The following is a 22,920-nucleotide window of genomic DNA, read 5'->3' on the forward strand; positions in this document are numbered from 1 at the left end:
CCACTGGTTCGTGCTTCATTTCTTCAGAAAGAAGATCAACCGTGAAACGTGAAGCAGAGGATGCAAGAGGAACCAAAGACGAAGCGAAAGGGAGACTTTACACAAAGGGTGGTGGGTGTCTAAAACAAGCCACACAGCCTATTTGTCTACGTTCATACCTTTGGGATCCAAGAGCAGGCCTGATGAGATCCTTGTATCAATCACAATTAGCAACTGAACGACTTGGACCCTGATTGAGTTCCTTGTTTGTAAGCTGTGTGCTCTTCTGATTTACTGTAGGAGAGACATCATTGGCAAATGGGGACACCTTAATGATTAATATTTATTACACGCAATAAATTAGTGAAAAACCTTGTTTCAAATCGAGGGGGCAAATACTCCAGTCAGTGACTGCAGAATCCATGTAAGCTGTAATACCCCAGTTTCTAATAATACATCAGTCTTCACTAATTCTCTGCTCCCTATCCCTGGCAAATATCCCTGTAATTTGCCAGGGATATTTTTAAAGCAAATAGAGCTTTAGATAAAATTGCATGTAAACATGTATGCTGTACTTGCAGTCTTATTGTAGAACCAAAATACAAAACAGGAAAACACAAGGGCTCTGCGGTGCTTTGCGATACAGAAAAGCAGGATATGAAATTTGGTCTGGAACATTGGGAGGACATGTACCTGTTTTGCTTTTTTTTACAGCTGCAAGGCCTTGTTTTTTGCCTTGCTGTTACATTCGACAGTGCTGTACATTCAACAGAACCTCCGGACACATGCATCCTGAGACCTGGGTTACACATCCCAAAAAATCCAAACAAGTAAAAATAAAATGGCGTTTTTTTTTCCATCCCCGTGGTTGTCCCAACATCATGTGCGTGCAGAGATCCCGCGTCCTGCGTCAAGCGTTTTTTTTTAGGTCTTTTAAGAGCCAGGCCGGGGCTCTTGTAAAAGATAGGGGTTTGTTTTGAAGGCCTGTTTGGAGCGGACTTTGTCAATCACCTGCTGAACTTAGTCTGACTGCAACGGGCTTTCATCTACAGGGGCCTGACTTTGACTGGCCAGGAGCTGTACTGAGATCAGCGGGGTATTCAGACAGCAGGCCACCGAACACCCTGCCAGGAGAAGGCAGGCTGTGATGGCAGCCAGCTGTGTGAAGACATGGGTTCACCCGGTGTGCCCCGTGATGGGCGTGGCTCGATCCAACGGACAAGTCGTCTTCCAGGTTTAAACAGAAATACAAATAATGTGATCATATGTCTGAAATGTCGCATTGTCTCTCTGATTCCCGGTTCTTAAAAAAAAATACCATAAACCTCTACCCCAGTTCTTCAAAAAAATACCCCAAAGCCCTATCCCATCCCATCCCTGTGGCAGGGCGGCCTGCAGAGGGGGTTGTGAGGGGCAACAGTGTGTTGGGTTTGGATGGCTGTTTGATTGAACGCTGAAAGACAGTGCTGGCCAGGGAGGCGATGGAAATCTATCTCCCAGACATCGTCCTGTCTTGGGGGCTGAGGGTGGGGGTAAACTTTTTTTGGGATATTTGTTGCCAGCTTGTGAAGCAGGGCTACGAAGAACCCCTCTGTAGCACTAGAGCAGTGCTCTGTGTTTTCGCCACAGAAGAATTCACATGCTGAAACTCCCCGCAGTGCAAAGCAGAGCACAGAGTGTTACAGCGCTTCCTGCTGTTTCCAGAACAAGTCTCCCCTTATCAAAGCAGGACAGCCCAGTTTTCCTTCAGTGCTCTTGTACTGGTGCAGTACTTGTTTGTGCCACCTCTGTTGCATGCCGGGTGTTGTGTCTCTCCCATAGTATCCCTTATAGCAGGACTGAGGGTTGCACACTTGCATATATAGCCAGTGTTTGTTCAAGGTACTTCCAAAGACAGACTGTTAGGCACAAGAGCCAGCGTAGGGTCTGATCTTGGTACAAAGACAAAGCTTCATGCAGACAGCGTACGCTTAAGCCCATAGCAGTGCTTCAGATATTGATTAGGCTTACAGTTTGCAATTATTGTCAGCAATAACCATCAACCTGTTCAAATGGTGTATTGCATCTTGCAGAAGCACTTACGCTGCAAAAACTTGCAAATAAAATTAAATGGTAAAATCACATTTTTGTTTCCTCACCTATTGAGGCCTCTTATTTTTTTTTGCCAAAAAACAAATTCAGCAGATTTGGGTAAAATTGCGTTCTGGAGAAATAAACCTCAGAAAACAGCCCCGGGGGTGGACAGACCGTTCACGTCACGTGATCGGCTGTGTTCTTTCTCCCTTGCTTTTCAACCCAAGTAACAGGGGGCGGGAGGGGGGGTGGGGCGATAACCGCAGCACACCCGCTTCTGTCCTGAAGCGCCAGTGGAACTGCTGGCAGAGCAGGCGGCACGACGCCCCCCACAGGAGGACAGGAGAAACTGCGGCCAGCTGCTTGTGAACGCTTACTGTCGGCCGCCGCTGCAGGCAAAGCCTGTCGACCCCTGCTGCCCTGTCTTAATAAGACCGATATGGAAAGCAGATTTCAACTCAGCGCGGTGTAAACGCCTTTTGTGATCAGCATGTCTCCAGGGAGTCTTACGGCAGGCGTGTGAGCAGGTGGGGGCGCAGGATCAAGGAAATCTCCCTGGTGGGTGCTGCACTTCGATGTCGGACAATGTGCGCCCCCTCCCATAAGTGAAAGTCATTGGGATCCTTTGGGGTTGAAGGTGCAGCTCTTCAATAGCTCAGTTCATGGGTTGATGAATTACTTCCAATGCCCCCCCAAGACACAGAGGTGCAGGAAATGAGGTGGTGAGATGACCTGCTGCCTGACCTGTGCCCGCACCGACGTGGTTGAGGCAGTTCAGACGAATTTGGCAGGGGAGGGGGGGTGCGCACACCCTTTTGGCTCCCGAAAAAATATCCCGTTCCAGCTTGCGAATCCCTGCGGAGGGAGGGAGAGAAGATGGACAGGGACCAGTCTCGCATCAGATGAAAGGGTTTCGGGTTGATCTTCCTTTAGGGTAGACAGTTCCCTGTGAAAGGACAGAGAGAGATACAGGACGGCACTGGATACCGCAGTCGACCACAGACAGGACAGGCTCAACAAAAGCCTACTGACTTACAAAGCTGAGAGACACACATTACTAGGCCAGTGTTCTCCATGACCTGTGTTCGAGAGCCACATGGCCTCCTGGCCTCCTCCCCTAATTAGATGCTAAAGAATTATTCACTGAATTGCCACCGGCTTTTCCCTCCTAGACTGTTCTACATGTGGGCTGTATTGTAGCTGCTTTGTATTAAAATGAGGTCAATGAGACCTCCCCATGTTACAGATCACTGGGAATCTTCCATGCTGGTTACACATACAGGCCCCAGACTCTGGTCCATGAATGAGATTATCGATCTCGTATGAAAGGGTTATCCGTCTTCAGCTCTCTTCACCCCCTTTCCCTGTGCATCTTATCCATAATTCAGTTAATTATTTATGCCAAATTGGATTATGTGCAATGCTATTGTGAATACAGTAGAACTCTACACATTCAAAAAATGATCATTTATAACTCATTCAGCTATAAGATCATTTTTGCTCCCACTTCATCGGGGTTATGAATAAATCTTCTCTTTCACTCATACGAGGCACAGCGCACAGATCCAGGAAAAGACCAAAAAATACATTATTCTCACCTACACTCAGGACAGGTGACATTCAAAGCGAAAGCACTGACAAAAGTCAGATATTTAAGGTGCCTGTTAAACAATACAAAATCTTTAAAAAAAAACGATTTAAAAAAAAGAGCTCAGAAAAACAGGAGCTCTGTTTACAGGTTAAAAGATGGTATAGTACTTTGAAGCTGAAAAATGTATCATCTGCTGCCCCCTGGTGGTTAGGGATAAAATATCAGCGCTCCAGGAAAGGGGAAATGGACCTGGGAAATGGGCTGTGTTTTTTTCTCTAAAAGCTAAGGTTTTCTAGAACTAGTGATGTGACTCTATGTGTCACCTGGAGTCATACTCACTGTGAAGGGGTTGATGGACACGTTGGGTCTGGGGGCTGTTTTTGGCCCTGGGAGAGATGGCTCACCTACAGACAAAGTAGAACAGGAAAACCAGTGAGTTATAGACTGGAGTTCTAAAAAATTAGACCAAAGGTGCCCCGGTACATAATGGTCTGTGACCCCATAACTACACCTTCCATGAGTCCATGCCTACATGTTTCACAACCCCTTTTATCGACAGCTTCCATGACTCTACCATGACACCTTCCATGACTTTCATACCTATAGCTTCCATGAGCTCATCTCTACACCTTGCATGAGCCCATGTCTACACCTTGCATGAGCTCATCTCTACACCTTGCATGAGCCCATCTCTACACCTTGCATGAGCTCATCTCTACACCTTGCAGGAGCCCATCTCTACACCTTGCATGAGCTCATCTCTACACCTTGCAGGAGCCCATCTCTACACCTTGCAGGAGCCCATGTCTGCACTCATGAGGTCCAGTAACCTCACCGTTAGCGTGCTGATTCCTTGCGGGCTGCTGGAGAAAAGCATTCTGGGGTTTCGGAGGCGGGAAGCTCGCTGAATGGGGGAAGACTTGGGAAGAGGAGGAACTGAAACGGTTGGAATCATCCCCTGTTAGAACAATGTACAAATCAGAAACCAAGAAGATGCTGAAAACAATGATGAACTCCTAACACTCCTAAATGGCCTCCGTAGCAACACACTTTCTCCTTACAGCCTTGACGAAGGCCTGCCTGGAGACACTGATGTCACACATGCTTGAACAGATCTATCCTTTTCAGGTCAAAGCTGGCTCTTCCTTTAAATAGCAAAGTTAGGTACTGCTGTTTCTCTTCTTTCTTTTCAGTCTAAATACAAAGCTAGTAAAGACTTTCGTTATAATTTGCCCAATTCCGATGCTTTCTCTCACACTGGTGTTACTCAAAGACTGTTTCAAAGATTTCCTCCCTTACTGTGAAAGGACAAGAACTCCAAAGCCGTCCTCTGAAAACAGGAGTCTGTTCCAGTTCTTACCTGTAGGGGCGCTGTTGCCGCTGAAGGGGTTGCTGGCGGAGAAGGCAGGCTGTGCAGCAGGGGCTGTGCTAAATGGATTGGGAAAGTCTGTGGAGAAGAAAGCCATGTGGGGAACTGAAGGTATTAAAAAAGAATTCTGATGGATCTCCCTAATTTCTAGAGTTTCACTCTCACTGCTGGCAGGGCCTGACCAGTTTTATACTCCTAATTCCTGCCCATCGGTCCTCACAGACCAAGCCTGATCCTGGAGCACCCCAGTCCAGGAGGGATTGTAGGTCTCCTTGAATTCCCAGTTCATAAAGACTTCAGAAGTTAAAGCTCTTGCATGACTGAACGATGGGATTGTGCGTGTGAGTGAGGAGCAGGCAGGTCTTGCTCCAGCAGGCTGCAGGACACACGTGCTTTTTGTTCCCAGAGATTACAAAACTCCCAGTGGCCAGCAGCTCCTCGTCCCAGTGACAGACTGCTGAAAGCTGACCTGTGAATCCTGCTGGGGCGAGGAGCTCCAGTTCTAAGACTGCCTCCCCTGTGCTTCAGTGGGAATGCTAAGGTTCCCAACAGCAACCGTACCTGAGAAACATTTATCATGCTATATCATGGGACTCCATGACCCACTTATAAATGAGAGGAGGCCATTCGCCCCATCTGGCCTGTTTGGTAATTAGTAGCTAATTGATCTGAGGATCCGATCCAGCTGTTTCTTGCCGTTTTCAACAGCAACAGCAGCTTGTTCCATACTCCTACCACCCTTAGTGTAAAGCGGTACCTTCAGTTCCCAGTTTTAAATGCACTTCCAATATTTCCACTTGTGCCCTCTTGTTCACTTGCAGAGAAGCTCGGTGAAGGTGGGCTGAAGAGAGCATACCTCTTCTTACTTTCAGTAGTCTTATGAAGGTGATTTATCTACCTCCCAGGTGACTGTGAAGTGCTGTTTTGGTGCTGCAGTCTGACAGACAAACAAGCTCTGCTTATTCCTCCCCCCCCCCCACACCCCCCTGCGGTGTTCTCTGCCTTACCTGGGAGGACGGGGGGGCTGGAGACGGGTTTCGGGAAACCGGGAGAGCTGCAGGACAGGAGAGGCATGACAAACAAGGCAGACGAGAGAGGCGCCATTACAACGTGATGCCCAACTTTTCAAACCCCTTCTTAAAAATGACAGTTTCATGAAATGTGTCTTTAAGTCAGATGCAGCTGGGGAAAAGCACTGATTTCGTTCAACTGAGGTTCGCCTTTCTCCTTCAGAGGAGACCAAGCAATCCTTACAGACAGTGGCCCCTAGACAGATGGGGACTGCTGGGCTTTGAAAATAAAGAGGCAGTTCTCTCTTGCTTAGAAAAACAAGATTTTTTTTAGGTTTTGCTTAAAAAAATGAGTATTTGCCTAGAAAAAAATATTATCTACTCAGTCAACATGCCAATTATTCGACTATCTTTTTGTCAAACACTATCATCAAAGGAACATTCTGTTCTGCAGCTTGTTCTGCAGGCGGAGCGGTGGCTCTGTGGCTCAGGATCTGTGCCTGTGGCTGGAAGGTTGCTGCTTCAAATCCTGCAGCCGGCAGAAGAATCCGACTCTGTTGGGCCCCTGAGCAAGGCCCTTAACCCCAGCTACTCCAGGGGTGCTGTACAATGGCTGACCCTGTGCTCTGACCCCATGCTCTCTCCCTGTCTGTGTGTCTCATGGAGAGCAAGCTGGGGTATGGGAAAAGACAAACTCCCAATGCAAGAAATTGTAAAGGGTGAATAAAGTGATGTTAATTAATTAATTATAAACGTCACAAGTACAGAAGAGCTGTAACAGCCTGGTGATGAGCTGCACAGTGAGTTATATTGGTGTTTTCTGTCTACAACAAGGGGGCGCCATAGTTTAGATCCATAATGCCTGGCCCTGCAGACAATGTTAATTTTACAGTGACCATGGGTCCATTAGGGGACTGGCAAGGCCCCAGACAGCACCAGTACTGGGCACCAACATGGATGGAGAGAAGATCTCCTTTTCCAGAGAGACAGAGAGGACTGGGGGTAGGAAAGCGACTGTAAGCACAGTTCTGATCAGGAAGGACTTTGGCAACACCTGTGCTTGTGCGCTTGTTTCTGTACAGAGAGTCCTGGTGAGTTTCTGAGCAGATGGACTGACTGATGAACGTACTCACCTTCCTGGGGTGGAGCTACTGGAGAGCTTGTTGCTGAACAGGCTGCTGTACTGAGACATACTGTTAGGGGGCGCTGTAGTGTGAGAGAAAAACAGGCAAAGCACATAGTCAGAGGTCACTTGTTTCTGTTAGTACTGTCAATGGGCACAGAATCAGATCGTCGCTGGCTTCAGCAGTGGGAAGTAGTGGATCAGGGTCTGGACATAAACATACAAAAGCTGAAGGTGACAATTCCCGGATATGGTACTGTTGTTATATCCTGGAGCAATTAAATTCACTCGTTTCAGTACAATATCCAGCTGCAGAGAGCTGGTTATCTCCAGGTCATCATTGTAAGGGGAAGTCTCTTCTCATTTGACTCAAAAACCTTAAGAAATACAGAATCATTTTCGCTTTCATTAACACTGATCCTTGGTACTGTCTTATACGTCCAGTTAAAAGAACTAACAGTCGCAGTCAGTGCTGTCACGTGTTCAACTGTCTGCTTTAAATTAAGAACCACAGAGACTTGCAGTTAATAGCTCCTATTAGAAAGGGCCATCAGCAAACCTCTCAGGAACTGAGAAGCAGTGAACAGGAGGCTGTAGGGATGCAAGGAGTCGCAGTGCAGGCCAGTGAAGGTCTGAAATGAGTTTAATTGTGACGAAAATGGAGATTTCTGGAGACACACAAGGAGAAGGAGACACAAGGTGTATTTCCCGCAGTGCCCAGAACTACAACAGTGTTACAGAAGGTTTTATAGTCCCAGTCCAGCCTTGGTCACCCTATGTTATTACCATGAATGGTGTTTGAGTGACCATTTCCAGAATGCTTCTACTGATGGTATGGTATCCCAGTCCTTTCAGCTATTTCTGAGATGTCATGTACATCAGGAGTAATGACCCCGCCAGAGCCAGGTTTCTATAAAACCCAGCCAGCGTCTTGCGGAAAATGACAACCTGACTGAGAGACGGGTGTTTTCTGTCTGCCCCGCTGCCCGCTTGCGCCTACCTGCGCCCGGCGCGTTCTCCGCGAACACGCCGTCCAGCTGCGACAGGGCGGCGTACTTGTCCCGCGGGGGCAACGCGGAGCCAGAGGCAGCCTGCTGGGGAGAGGTCAGTCCACCGAAGTCCACGCTGGAGGACCTGGGAAAGGCGCGGAAGGGCCCGGGGCCCGTCGAGGAGGAGGAGGAGGAGGAAGAAGCGCTTCGCCCTGGACCAATCAGAAGGAAGCGCAAAGGTCAGAGGTGAAAGAGGGCAGCTCTCATTTTCCAGAACCACGTTTTACCCCCCCCAAATCCAGGAACCCACGAGCAATCTTAAATTGAGATGTTCTGTAGAGTGTGCAGTAGCTGATTGGCGTTATTAATGTTCTGCATTCAGTTGACCACAGACAAGAGCCCAGCCTTCCTGACGTCATTGACAGCTTATGGGAATGGCACCAGAATCTAAGATATCCTGCCTGTCAGGCACACGCTCTGAAAGCTGTGCTCCTGCTCCATGAAAAGACCAGATGTTGCTCTGAGCACTGGAAAGTCAATTACAAAATAAAGACACAGTGAGAGCTTTCATCCAGTCTTTTGAGTTTCTTCATTGAATGCAAACCCACAGATCTGGAGGAAACAGCATGACCGATGTGCGGCCGAGGCACATGGTGTGTCGTGCCTGAGGCGGATTCAGGCCTGAGCTCAGAGCAGGGGCAGCTGCTCAGGAATTTTGTCTCGCCGAGTCAAAACTGGGGAACTGGGGTCGCCAGCTTTTTGGCTCTGGCTGTGGCAGGGGCACTGATGGGGCATTTCTGCTGTATAAAGAATATGGTGTTCTGAGGATGGGCTGAGATGAGGGCCCCCTGAGATTACTCTCAGGTGTATTCCTTGGCATGACACTGTCCTGATGTCCTTATGGAAAAAAGGTACTGCTTGGATACACATGGCTAGTGCAAAACCTTCAACAGCCTGGTCGGACAGTTTTCTTATCTCAATAACCTGTTTAGTTAACCCCTTTTTGATCAATCAGTGAGCTCACATGTCCTGCATGTGATTTTATCTGTGATTAACGCTTGATTGATTAAAAACAAACATCATTTCTCAATTACTGGACACACCCAGGACTCGGGAGCTACACAGGAGCTCCAGGTCACTCATTTTAAGGCAGGGGATGTGTTAAACAGGGCAGACTTTATACCGGGATTTTTTTGGTTCACACCCCCTACTACTAAAGCGCCACAGTAGTAGTGTCAGCGCCGGTCTTGTACGCATCCAGCAGACGTGCAAGGTCTCACCGCAGACGTACAGCCTCTCGACATGCACAGACACACTCGCTGCCCCCGTGCACTGACACACGAGCGCGGGCACAGACGCAGCGATGAGAAACAGGGCACCCCTGCGGGTACAGGGGTACACACCGACACCACAGCCACGCGTGGGTCAGGCCCAGAGCGAGGCTGCTTTTCGAGGTGCTGCTGGAGGGGGTGAGAGGAGGGATGTTCAAGGACGGGGGTGGGGTACAAAGCGAAGACACCCTCCACTACTCTTGCGGCAGAGTGCAACTGCATTCCTTCTCTGCAGCTTCGCTCCCAAAGCCACAGCCTCACGTCCTGCAGAACCTGCTGTTAGCTTGGTGGGTGGTGACGGGTCCTGGAACCCCTGCCGGTGGAGGAGACACCTGTGTGGCCTGGCTGTAAGGATGGGGTCAGTCTAGAAGTTAGGGATAAAGGATTAGGATTAATTGGAAAGGACAGATTTAGCAGGAAGGAAAGGTTGGGGTTGAGGGACAAGGCTGGGGTAAGGGGTAAGGGGTGAGTTACAGTAACTGTGGCAGGACTTGGGCTGACGGAGGGTAAGGCAGCCTTCTGTGTGTGGCAGGGTCCGAGGTTCAAAAGATTTGCTCTTACTCCCAGCAGACTGTTAGGTCTGTCTGCTAAAACTGCAGTTTACTCGGATGTGTCCTCCAGGTGATTCGGAGGCCTACCAGCAAAGACCAGGAGAGCAGGAGGGAGTCAGGGTGGGGTCCCGGCTCGTGTCCCAGGAAAGGCTGTGGGCTAAGCAGGAGAAGGCTCTGCTGGTTCGGACTGTGCCGTTACCTGAGGGGCGTGGGAGGGCAGGGAAGGCGGGAGCCTGGCTTTTGGGGCCCATTCCCGGGGATGCTTGTGCAGAACGGAGCTTATCGGATCCGGACAACAGAAATCCCAGGTCTGCGAGAGGGAAGAGATAACAGTTTTTAACTCTTTCTGTGCCGTCCCATTGCTCTGCACAGTAGATTGTCTGGGGTTCCAGCACAGCTGTGATAATGCTGTTACTGCAGTACCCCCTCGTTAGGGTGACTTCCCTTGTTCTCACTATGGTACATGATGGAATTACCATGATGCGGCAGAGAGACAGGGAAGGAGAAGGAAAGCATGTCAAGGCAGGGAAAAATGTGAGAGATGCCGGTTAAAGTAACACGTATGCGCACACAACACATTCTTGCAATGCAATACATACAGCAGTACTGCCACATAATGAGGAAGATCAGCTCATTTTACATGCTGGCTTAGCAGTTTTGTTTTGCAGCAAAACGGTCATTGCTCTGTGTATTGAAAACAGCTTGTCCACTTCTCAAGTTCAACTGGCCTGTAGTAAAGGCTTACTACCACGAGAGGGCAGTAGAGATAACACAAGAGGGCTCTTGCAGCAGAGCGTGATTGCATACAGGAGTTGGCAGCTCCTATCACTGTTTTCATGGAAAACATGACTCCCACCAGGCTAAAACACAACTACTATAAGCGCCACAGAAACCCTTTAGTTCAAGGAAAGCAGCAGAGAAGAGCTTGGGTTTTACAACGCTCTCCTTAGAATATAAATATAGGTATACTGACTGAATCTTCATTCGAAGTGTTCTCTGCTTCCAGAAATTGGATGACACTTGATCTCACCCTGTCGTATACAAAACCATCATCATGACAAAATGTATAGCGAACAACAAAACTACTTTGGACCTTATCAATCAGCTCCAGAGTGACTATAAGAGTCTAGAGCCCTGTGACTGGGCTGTCAATGTGCTGGGTTCCACAGGGACTGTGAGAGTCTAGAGCCCTGTGACTGGGCTGTGTCAGTGTGCTGGACTCCACAGGGACTGTGAGAGTCTAGAGCCCTGTGACTGGGCTGTGTCAGTGTACTGGACTCCACAGGGACTGTGAGAATCTAGAGCCCTGTGACTGGGCTGTGTCAGTGTGCTGGACTCCACAGGGACTGTGAGAGTCTAGAGCCCTGTGACTGGGCTGTGTCAGTGTGCTGGACTCCACAGGGACTGTGAGAGTCTAGAGCCCTGTGACTGGGCCGTGTCAGTGTACTGGACTCCACAGGGACTGTAAGAGTCTAGAGCCCTGTGACTGGGCTGTGTCAGTGTACTGGACTCCACAGGGACTGTAAGAGTCTAGAGCCCTGTGACTGGGCTGTCAGTGTACTGGACTTCACGGGGTTTCTAAGCAATTGTTTCTGGCGCTTCAGGTTATGTTATTCAGAAGCCATGCAGGTAAATAAGACTTTAAGTACTAAAAACCTGAAGTATAAAATGTGAGATGTTCACTGCCCTACAAGCTGCTTTGTGCAACAAGTTTAAACTCAAATGTCAGGGTAAGGGGAACCTTACCTTAAAGCTTTTTTTTTGCGACTTGACTTGCAGGACAAGAACAAGAAGGGCATTCTGGGGCTCCTGGCTCACCTTTGGGTGACTCCCGAAAACTCTGGGAGCGGCTTGGGAGAGTGGTGTAGGCCTCAGTGCGCAGGCCGGTGGGGGACACAGGGGGCCCTCTCTCCCAGGAGGGTGGCTGTGTTTGCGACTGCAAGGACAAAGAAGAGGACGGTACAACACTGCTGGCTTCATTCAGGAAACACCTGGACACACTGGGAAATACTAGGACACACTGAGACACACTAGGACACACTGGGACACACTGGGACACACTGGGACATACTAGGACATACTAGGACATACTAGGACATACTAGGACACACTGGGACACACTGGGACACACTGGGATTGCATCAAGTTAACTTCAGGTGTGTAGAAGGCTCTACAGCCGAAACTGTGTCTGAAGGAGGCTCTACAGCGGAAATGTTGTGCCTCTTCTCTTTTCGTGTTAGCAGGGAATAAACCTTTACCTGTTCCTGTGCACCCTGAACAGGCTGACGCAGCTACCACTTGAACGTCCTCAGCCAATGAAAACTCATAGCCCATTTTAAGCTTACCTTGCACTTTTAGTCTTTTAGGATTGAGAATCTTGTCCGGCAGCTTCCCAAAGGGTGCCAGAGATATCCCAAGAGACATTCTAATATCAGTGTTGCGCGTAATCTCTAGGTTGAGTCTGTACCTCCTGTGAGTTTTGAATCCTTGAAAACGCTGTGGCGTGACCCCTCTGTAATAGATTGACATGACCTTTGCCCCCACACCCGACCCACTTACATGAGGTCTTACCCACTGGGTGAAAATAATGGCTGCACCTAATGTGCACTGCAGGCCTAAGGCTTTGAAACAGGAATGGGAAGATCCAGTCCTTGGAGACTTCCTGTAGCTTACTCAGTGATTCAGAATGATTCAGCTTCTTATCCATATTTAACTATTTCAATGAAATAATTAAGGCTGAAGGCGGAACGAATGTCAGAAGATCCTGAAGCCCTCAGAGACCAGAGCTGCCCAGCCTTATGGTACAAATGTCTCACCTGCGTCCTGGTGGGACGGGTGTTGGGCACTGGGGGTGCCGAACTGCTCTGCTGGGGGGAGGTGAGGGGCGGGACTGCGGGGCTCCAAGGCCCGTCCACAGACGTCCTCTTGCTCTTCGAGATGTGCCTGCAACACAAAGAGAGAGTCGCAGCTCTCACTGACAGCACTGAGAGATCACAGCAGAGTGAGCACTGACTGGAGGAGACACAGCTCTCACTGGCAGCACTGAGAGATCACAGCAGAGTGAGCACTGACTGGAGGAGACACAGCTCTCACTGACAGCACTGAGAGATCACAGCAGAGTGAGCACTGACTGGAGGAGAGACACAGCTCTCACTGACAGCACTGAGAGATCACAGCAGAGTGAGCACTGACTTGAGGAGAGACACAGCTCTCACTGACAGCACTGAGAGATCACAGCAGAGTGAGCACTGACTGGAGGAGAGACACAGCTCTCACTGACAGCACTGAGAGATCACAGCAGAGTGAGCACTGATTGGAGGAGAGACACACTCTCACTGACAGCACTGAGAGACCACAGCAGAGTGAGCACTGACTGAAGGAGACACAGCTCTCACTGTCAGCACTGAGAGACCACAGCAGAGTGAGCACTGATTGGAGGAGAGACACACTCTCACTGACAGCACTGAGAGATCACAGCAGAGTGAGCACTGACTGGAGGAGAGACACAGCTCTCACTGACAGCACTGAGAGATCACAGCAGAGTGAGCACTGACTTGAGGAGAGACACAGCTCTCACTGACAGCACTGAGAGATCACAGCAGAGTGAGCACTGACTTGAGGAGAGACACACTCTCACTGACAGCACTGAGAGATCACAGCAGAGTGAGCACTGACTGGAGGAGAGACAGCTCTCACTGACAGCACTGAGAGACCACAGCAGAGTGAGCACTGACTGAAGGAGACACAGCTCTCACTGTCAGCACTGAGAGACCACAGCAGAGTGAGCACTGATTGGAGGAGAGACACACTCTCACTGACAGCACTGAGAGACCACAGCAGAGTGAGCACTGACTGAAGGAGACACAGCTCTCACTGACAGCACTGAGAGATCACAGCAGAGTGAGCACTGACTGGAGGAGAGACGCAGCTCTCACTGACAGCTGAGAGATCACAGATGCCCTGGGCATGTCACAATGTACCTGTAGAGCACAAAGCCAAGGGCAATGAACCCATCAGTCCAGGAGGCTCTTGGTGACCAGTCACAGCCAGTTAATGACAGAGTCCAGAATGGAACCAGCGATCTCCTGACATCTGGGCTTAATCTTTCCTCTGTGGAGCCCAAAGACCGTTTTTTGTTGCTGTGGTGCTATCGTGCCAAGGTTGGTTCTTACCATTTCTTCTTCTCGTATTTGTCCTGCAGAAACTCCTTCAGCTTCTGGGTGTCTCTGGGGTCGAAAACCCCCTCCAGCCTGGGCTCATAGATGGCGAGCCACACTGTCTTGCACACCTGGAATCACAGCAAGAAGAGTGAGTGGAAGTGGTCTTTCGAGTGGATGTCCATAACAATACTATTGATTAGAGTACCAATCTGGTAGCATGGTGGATTGAGAGCAGGTGCTGCTGCTTCTTGAGTCTTGTACGTGATTCTAGACCAGGGCATCAGTTTGTGTGGAGTTTGCATGTTCTTGTGGGTTTCTGTGTGCTCTGGTACGCTGCCTAGGTTAACTGGTGTCTCTAAATTGTGTAACCTGTGTGTGTAAGACTGATACTCCCACCTTTGTGCAGACCCTCACCATAAGCAGCTTTGTCATAATGGATGGATAATAATAATAATAATAATAATAAAAACTTTATTTTATATAGCACCTTTAAAGATGGCTTCTCAAAGCGCTTGGATATCATCAATATCAGGGATTTGGGGGATCATATTACTGAAGATAATAACTATAGTAAAACTAAATTACAGTAAAACAGTTTATACTCTTCTACCCTGAAGCACAGTACAACTTATCAGTCAATAGAAACACAGGCAGTTTAAGCATTGAAAAGAAGCCAGTGTTTAAAACAGATGTAAAAGATGACAGCCTTGAAGTATCCAGCACCTTTAGAGAGAGCTCTCTACAGTCACTGTGCTTGATGCAAATCTCAATCCGGACAATTTGGATATTTTTTTTTATCTTTAAAACGGTGAGGGTGTGCCTGGACTTACAGAGGACCCCCACACTTGCTGTTGTTTGTTCCACACGAGCAACCAATCCATTAATAGGACTAAGAATAAGTGGCATGTGAACTCCTTGCATGGTTCTACCTGCTTAACACGCAGAAGGTCTGCTTTTAATGTTTGCATTTGTTGAGTAATCTACAGTCTCTACAGCCTTTGTGCAGAACAAGATCTTGCCGAGCTGGGTTCGCAGCAAGCGACTACAGAGCCCAGCTGTAGGTGTGGGGGGTTTCCTGAGAGCTGATTGGGAACCCCTGACTCACACCACCAAGGCGGGGGCTAGTTTTTCTTATTGGGGGTTGGGAGGGGTCAAACACATTCAGTAAAATACTGATCTCCAAGAAGAGGGGAAGCCGTTATAAATTCGAGGGTCAAGGTTAGACTTAGAGAAGAATCTCTGTGCTGTTTCTGAGACCAAACCTATCGACTTCTTCTCCCGCATGTGTGGGTCACCCCCGCCCCCAAGCACTACCCCTAATACTGTGCTCGTACACACCCCGAGGGCACCCCAATCCACTGAAGACCCCAAGAGCTTTCTAAGAGACCAAAAGCCTGCGATCAGCGAGTTGGGTGATCTGGGCTCGGCTCAGGGTGTGGTGAAGTCAGTCAGGGCTCAGGAGGAGCAATAACCTGGAGCTTCTGGTTCCGCAAGGATCCTGACTGAACACCCGCGCCAACAAAAACTCTCGGTTTCCGACGGCGAGCCCCGATAAGGAGGTGAAGCGAGGAGACGGGGCCCGCACGGGCCGGGCCAGCCGGCAGAGACAGGTGGAACAGCGTGGGGGCCGTGTTTCAGTTCAACCAGAGCTCCCAGGGGTGGGGCTGGTCACCCAACCGGTTGGGCGAGTGACGAGACTTGGCGTCAGAGGGCAAGCGTTCCTTCCAGTTGCAAGGGCCGCGCGCGGCACCTCCACCCCCTACAGCAGGAATGTTGGCGAGCCCTGTTCTGCCTCACGCCATGCCACGCCCCCCGGTGACTCCCAGTCGCGCCCGACGACAGAGAGAGAGAGAGAGAGAGGCAGGAGGGCCTCACCCAGCCCTTGACCTCTGACCCACAAGCCCTCCCAGCGGCCAGCGCTTTATTCTGAACCCTGCTCCCTCAGGGGATGTTGTAAAGATGGTGCGCTGCAATGGAAATCCATAGTAAATAAGTAGAACAACTGTCAATTTTATCATATGAAGCTTCTATAACAATAGATTAGAATAGCCCTGTTACAACTGTTACAACCGTTTTCTCCTATGCCGTATAATCTCTGCTGACTTCCCTGGCTCTCTCACTCCTGAAGAAGGCTCCACGGCCGAAACGTTGTGTTTTCTTTCTTCTCTTTTCAGCATGGAATAAGCCTATTACTTGTTCTGTTACAACTAGGTTCCAATTGTAAAAGCACAACAGTCCTTGCACAGAATTAGGCTACAGCAACAGGATAGTACAACTGTCCTGTCCTGATGGGGGGGACAGTGAAAGTCTTGCTGCAACTGTTGACTTTAGCAAAACGGCAGGTTTTAGCAGAACTATAATAAAATAGAATTTTTACTCCCTGTTGCACGGAATACTGACTTTGCGTCAGACAACACTTTTGCCTGGGGTGGGAGTTCAGCGTGTGTCGCTGCCTGCTATCTGTCACTGGCTGTCGATAATGCAGATTCTGTCTCTGCCAAATGGGATTCCCCAGCATGAAGTAATGTGGCTCAACCCTGCTAGATGCAGGCCGGCATGACAGAGCTGCATTCGATTGCTTTCTAAATCTTTTTTTTTTAAACGAATCCTCACTTTTTGGAGAGCTCATGAGCAATTTTAACAACTAAGGGTCAGTGCATTAGTCAACGCGCCGGTGAGATCCACGTCCTGGAATGCCAGTATTCTGGACACGGTAATAATCATATGTGCCTCTCTGGTCTGACGCCTGTAAGGTGATTTCTCCCTCACAGAAAAGCAAATTCAGGGGTCCTGTCTTCCATCCATCCATCCATTTTCTAACCACTTCTTCGGATTCAGGGCCGTAGGAGAGCCAGAGCCTATCCCAGCAAGCAACGGGAGCAAAGGAGGGATACACTCTGCATGCCAGTCCCTCACAGGACACACACACACACAGACACACGCCCTGCTTTCATCTCGGGGAAATATGGCCACCCCAATTGTGAGACCCTCACTCCATTAACCCCCCCATCCTCAAACTCGTACTCGTACTTGGCCAACGCTGGACCCAGGTCTGCCGGGCTAGAGGGTCAACTCCGTCCTTTGAGCACTGCCAACATTCACTCCTGGCTCTTGACCAGGCCTCACAGTTACCTCACTGTAGTCTAACACTCGTGTTGCTTCACAGCAAAGGGGGAGATTTGGAATCTTAGTTAGTTCCTCAGTCTGTCTCTCCGTTGTTCAGCAGACCTACAGTAGTTCAATAATCCAAACAGGTGCCAGATCAAAAACATCTTACAGTAACCACTGTGATGCCATGAGTGGCTCCACCAGGGACATTTACCAAGGCAAACTGAAGACACAAGCGCAATTAAAAAAATATATCAAACTGTACACTACAAATTGTACAGTATGAAAGTATGAAAAGACAACTACAGCAGCCATATCACCCTGCAGTTCACAACTGGTAGTCCACTGAAGTTCAGCAGGTGTGATCCTGGCCAGTACCTGGATAGGAAACCTCCTGGGATCTTCTTTTACTGCTGGAAGCGGTGTTAGTGGGACCAGTAGGGGGCGCTCATCCTGCAGTCTGTGTGGGTCTTAATGCCCCAGTATAGTGACGGGGACACTATACTGTAAAAAGGTGCCGTCCTTCAGATGAGACGTAAAACCGAGGTCCTGACTTTCTGTGGTCATTACAAATCCCAGGGTGTTTCTTGAAAAGAGTAGGGGTGTTACCCCAATGTCCTGGCCAAATTTCCCCCTGGCCTTTACCAGTCATGGCCTCCTAATAATCCCCATCTCTGAACTGGCTTCATCACTCTGCTCTCCTCCCCACTGAGAGCTGGTGTGTGGGGAGCGTACTGGTGCATCATCCAGGTGGGGCTGCACACTGGTGGTGGTGGAGGAGAGTCCCCATTAATTGCAAAGCGCTTTGAGTGGAGTGTCCAGGAAAGCGCTATATAAGTGTCAGGAATTATTATTATTATTATTATTATTATTATTATTATTAACCCAACCCCCTTCATCCCACCCCTCAGTCACCAACCAATCAGACATCCTCACTCACTTCGTTTCCATGGCACTGTAGGAATTCCACCTCCTGTTGAGAGAAGGTCGTCATGGAGATGGACTTCACCCGGTGGGGGGGGTTCAGCCCCCTCCTGGTAGAAAAAAACCCCAAAAGATAAGATGGGTTAAAATACCCAAACCTTTATAGTCTGGAATAGCTTCCGTGGGGATTTGGTTCAGGTTTTCCAACAGGAGCTCCGATCTCAGTCATGAAACAGGGATTAATTAGGGGTGGCCGGGTGGCACAGTGGTGAGCTTTGCTGCCTCGCAGGCCTGGGGTCCTGGGGTGCTGTCTGTGTGGAGTTTGCATGTTCTCCCCGTGTTCACATGGGTTTCCTCCCACCTCATGTCCAAAGACATGCCGGGAGGTTAACTGGCCCTGGTGTGAGGGGGTGTTTGTGCCGGTGTGTGTGTCTGCCCTGTGATGGACTGGCGTCCCGTCCAGGGTGTACCCCGCCTTGTGCCCACTGCTTGCCGGGACAGGCTCCCGTTCCCCCGCGGCCCTGCATTAGGCAGGTGGAGTGTTCAGATCTGGAAAGGGCTCACTGTTTTACACTTCTTACGCGTGTTGGTGGTCTGCAAAGGGCTGCCCAGCTCTCGTCTTGAGCAGATTCGCTGAGGTTCTTCGGGAAATTGCTGGATGTGTCTCTGAGGGTTAAGGAGTTAAAATAACCAGAGAGGGGAAGAGGTGGGGGGGTTTGCATACTTTCATGATTAAGTCATCACCAGTCCCTAGTTGCGCCCCTCAATCTCATCTTGTGTGCTACCTCATTACATACCCAGAAGGACTGGGGGGTATTGTGGGTGCCAATTTGTGCATTTAATTCAAGTCCCTGCTTCAGTAAAAGCCACGTAGGGACCCCATATCCCCCCAGGCTCCCCACTATCACCTATCAGGAAACTCCGGACAGGCAGGCTTGCCCCACCAAGAGATCCCCTCTGGCTGTGGCCCGGGGGTCCTGCTGACCTGCGCCTTACAATAACAGTGGGGGTGAAAGTCAAATCAGGGCGAGATTCTGGGAGGCAGCGGGTCACACACGAGTGGGGGCCCCTCCAGCCCCTCTGTTAGACAGCAACGAGTCTCATCCTTGGAGGAGGCCAGAGCTTTGGCCAGCCTGGCTGGGTGTCTTGTTCCACGCTCCCACCACCCTTTGCGTACAGGCGGCGCATGAAGGAAGCTGCGAGCCTTGAGAAACGCTGCCCAAGGAGGGGGGGCATCCTCCTTTCCCACGAGCATGGGGTGGAATTTGAACAGCCGGGACTAAAAGTCCCCCCAATAACTCCCTGCACGGAGCTCGGACTTCAGCAGGCCATGCAGAGCGCGGGGACAGGGCTGTTTCGGTCTGCAGAGTCTGCAAGCCGAGATCTCTTTCACCAAACTGGGCCAGACGTGGAGGGGATGTAGCTCTGTGCCAGAAGATCGGAGCTTCTGGTGTATATCTGGAGGGAGTACGGGAGGGGGGAGTGTCGAAGATTCATTAAGCAGGAAAGAACTGTCCCAAGAGAGAAGTGTCCCAAACGATGGAGAGCCCACGCATGAGCTGTGGAGTCGACAGGGGCGCGTTTGCAAACAAGCGCCAAGCGGAGGTCATGTTTGGTGCCACTTTAAGATACGACACAGAGTAACAGGTCTGGGCCACAGCGGGTTTAGAATGAGAAACACATGAACCGATTAGGGCTGAACAGCGCTGCCAAACACACACACAAAAAAAACAACAAGAAAACAAACAAACCAGCACACGCTGCAGCGTCATCTGCTCTTGCGCCGACACAGCCAAGACGTTCCGACTGCGGTGCCAGATCGTTACATAAACCGCCAGATTACAAGGTTAAAACACACGCCCGAGGGTCTCTGGCGGGCCTCTCGGGACAAATTCCACCCGCCGTCACAACAGGGAAACGCGACGACAGCTGAAAGCACGGCCTGCGGCGAGCTGACCTCGGGCCATATGGCTTTTAAAAAGTTCCCGGCCTCGCCGTTCTCCTGTTTCTGCTCCGCGTTGGAAACGCTGCGGCTGCCGCTGGGCCACAGGTGCCCCCGAAGTTTGGGGGAAAGGAGCCCGGGGAAATGTGGTCCCTTCCGGCGTCTTTAGTAGTGTTGCGGCGGGGGCGACGGTCACGCCTGCTGTAAGACGGCCTAGGGGTAACCGGAGGTGTCAGCGGAGGTCCTCAGAGATCAGGACTCCGCTCCACTCGGAAACTAACTGATGAAGACGTGTCTGGGGGTCACAGGACCCCCGGCCCCTCGGATAAACCACAGTTGGCGAGGGCGGTCATGGCAATTAGTTACAGTACCCCCAATAATAAAGTACGTCAACGAGAAAAAAAAAATGTTTAAAAAATCGCCCAGTACCACAACAATTCGTTTTAGCGAGCGGTCCCCTCACGGCGACCTGTTGTGAGGATGTCCTAATTTTGTAAGGGGAGGGAGTGGGGGGAGGTCTATCGATATTTTTTTATGAATAATTGGGAAGCGGCGGTGTCTGGAGTGGATAAGAGTTCCACACTCGAAACTCGAGTGGGAAAAACGCGCGGCGTAAACTCTCCCCTTTGTGCTACACGACCCTGCCGGGGCTCCCATCTGTCGTGAGGCTCGTCAAGCCACCGCCAGCGGGGCAGCCGGGCAGATGATTCCTCTCGCCCCCGGCTCTCTGTGACAGCGGCTGTGAGGCGCTCCGAGCTGGCGACGGAGGAGCCGCGTCGACACCACAGCCTCGCATACGCAGTTATGTGCAGCCCTCTGTCAGCTGTAAACGCGTGTGGACAGCACGCAGACTGTAAAAACGGCCATGGTAACTGTAATAAAAAAAAAAATAAGAACAGAGGCAACAGCAGCTCTGCATCCTTCCTCCCCCGGTCTACTCACAGCATTCCGGAGCACGACGTGCACACGAAGCTTCCCACGGTGATGTCGACGTAGGTGACTCCGGGCTGGTCGCACTCGAAGCACTGCTTGTTCCCCCTGGACCGGGCCAGCTCCCTCACCCGCCCCGAGCAGATCTCCTGCTGGTCCCGGTGCTTCCTGCCGGCCATGGTCCAGGGGCTTCCCGCGCCGCCGGCCGCCGTCTTGCCCTGCCGTGTGGCCGCGCCGAGGTCGGAGCCCCGCAGCCGCGACCAGCTCGCCCGTGTCCGGGGATCAGCAGCCGAGCGCAGCGGCGGCGGAGGGAGCAGGAGGAGAAGGAGGGGGCGGCGGGGAGACGCGGTGTCTTAAACCTGTCTGGCTTTGAACCTGCAGGCTCAAGACGGCGGTGGATCCGTCGTGAATTTCCTCCTCTATCCGAAGCTCGGCACTCGCGTCCGAGCAGCAGCTCCGAGCAGCAGCCAGACATCAATCTCTCTCTCCCCCCTCCCTCTCCCTCTCTCTCTCTCTCTACCCGTCGCTCACTCACTCACACTCACACACACTCACACACACACACTCATACGCCTTCTCGTCCTGTTTGTTTTTCGCGTTGTTTCTGTTTTTATTTTCGTCCCTCTCCTTTTCCTCGGCTCGCCGAGACTGCCCCCGTGGGATCCGTCGCCGCGCTGCGTTTCACGAAGAAGCGATTAACGATGTGCCGTCGCAACTGGAAAAGATCACGGGAATGACAAAAGCAGAAACCTAAAAAAAATATATCCTTTCCGTTTGCCTCATTCCGTGTTCTTTTTAACGACGATTCGTTATTTCTTTAAGGCGATATGGGCTCATTATTGCTGTTCGTTCCCCCACGAGCTCAGTGCAACCCGTCTCACGGGAATTACGTCCACGGAGAAGAATTCAGCTTCGCTGTGATTGCAAAGACGCGAGAACAGACGGTAGGCGAAGATTTCACACAGGAACACTCCGTGAAAGTTGCTTTTCACACAGTCCAGTAGTTCCCTCACGCAGAAATCTGAATGCTGAAATCACTATAGAAATTATTTATATATATATGACCCTGAGGGGCTACATCGTATATCACATATTAATATCATTATTATTTTTTTAAATCCTGCATGACATTGCGTCTGGTTCACAGAACTTCAGAAACTAACGTGGATTTAGGACTGCAGGAGGCGCTTCTTTACACCAAGAGTGGGGGGAGTGTGGAACAAACCACACCGGCTTTCTTGAAGAAAAGATGAAATCCTCGGATTCATGAATTACTAACTAAGGGGCCAGACGGTCCGAATGCCCCCCTGTGGCCCCCAGCCCGCTTCTGATGGTATGACTTTCAGAAGTCGTCTCTTGTTTCTTATTACTTTATTTCACAGGGGTCTTTCCATCGGGACTCCCGAAAAAGTCCCTTACACCATTCCTCAGAAACCTAGGGGGAGGCTTCGAAACTTGACCCGACTTCATAGAATAACAACAACAACAACAACCAAAAAAACTTTTCCCGGTGATCTCTTGTTGACGACTCCGGCCGGACCTTCGCTCTCTCCGCACCTGACCATCCCCGCGACGCCACACGGAGAAGTCCCAGCTCCAGAAATCCCCAGCCGACCCCTGTCCGCCCAGCTGAGAAACCGCTCCGACTCCCACTGCCGGCCGCCCACGGGGGATTCCAGCCACAGGCTCCGCGAGCCTCAGACCCACGGCGGGGTGAGAGCAGTTGCGGCTCCAGCAAGGCACCCAGCCGTGACGCTGCGAGACCCCTAGGGGGAGCCCGGGGCGTTTTGGAAGCGATGTACTGTAGTGCGACCCGCGCGGGTTCGCACTTTTACAATCC

At 50.6% G+C, this 22,920-nt stretch overlaps 1 protein-coding gene across 1 annotated transcript; it reads right to left on the bottom strand.

Moving 5' to 3' along the window:
- Positions 1-302: 302 nt before the first annotated feature.
- Positions 303-21,771, bottom strand: agfg2 (ArfGAP with FG repeats 2). Its single transcript, XM_088910034.1, has 13 exons — positions 21,093-21,771; positions 18,225-18,318; positions 14,189-14,304; positions 12,833-12,959; positions 11,835-11,952; positions 10,216-10,326; positions 8,146-8,346; positions 7,156-7,228; positions 6,020-6,066; positions 5,004-5,090; positions 4,474-4,601; positions 3,983-4,042; positions 303-2,998 (listed from the first exon to the last, which is right to left on the bottom strand). Exons 1-13 carry the CDS (start codon positions 21,257-21,259, stop codon positions 2,951-2,953), a joined length of 1,377 nt encoding a protein of 458 aa, XP_088766160.1. The 5' UTR covers positions 21,260-21,771; the 3' UTR covers positions 303-2,950.
- Between the last annotated feature and the right edge of the window lie 1,149 nt (positions 21,772-22,920).

Source organism: Atractosteus spatula, chromosome 3 (genome assembly GCF_055471065.1).
Source record: "Atractosteus spatula isolate fAtrSpa1 chromosome 3, fAtrSpa1.hap1, whole genome shotgun sequence".
Taxonomy (NCBI): domain Eukaryota; kingdom Metazoa; phylum Chordata; class Actinopteri; order Semionotiformes; family Lepisosteidae; genus Atractosteus; species Atractosteus spatula.

What these genes read in the sequence shown, in the direction of transcription:
- agfg2 (XM_088910034.1), bottom strand. Translation starts at nt 21,259, where the DNA reads ATGGCCGGCAGGAAGCACCGGGACCAGCAGGAGATCTGCTCGGGGCGG. An exon ending in CCCGTCCCACCAGGACGCAG is followed by an intron (nt 11,953 to 12,832) that starts GTGAGACATTTG and finishes TTGTCCTTGCAG; the next exon opens with TCGCAAACACAGCCACCCTC. An exon ending in TGCCCTCCCACGCCCCTCAG is followed by an intron (nt 8,347 to 10,215) that starts GTAACGGCACAG and finishes TGATTGGTCCAG; the next exon opens with GGCGAAGCGCTTCTTCCTCC.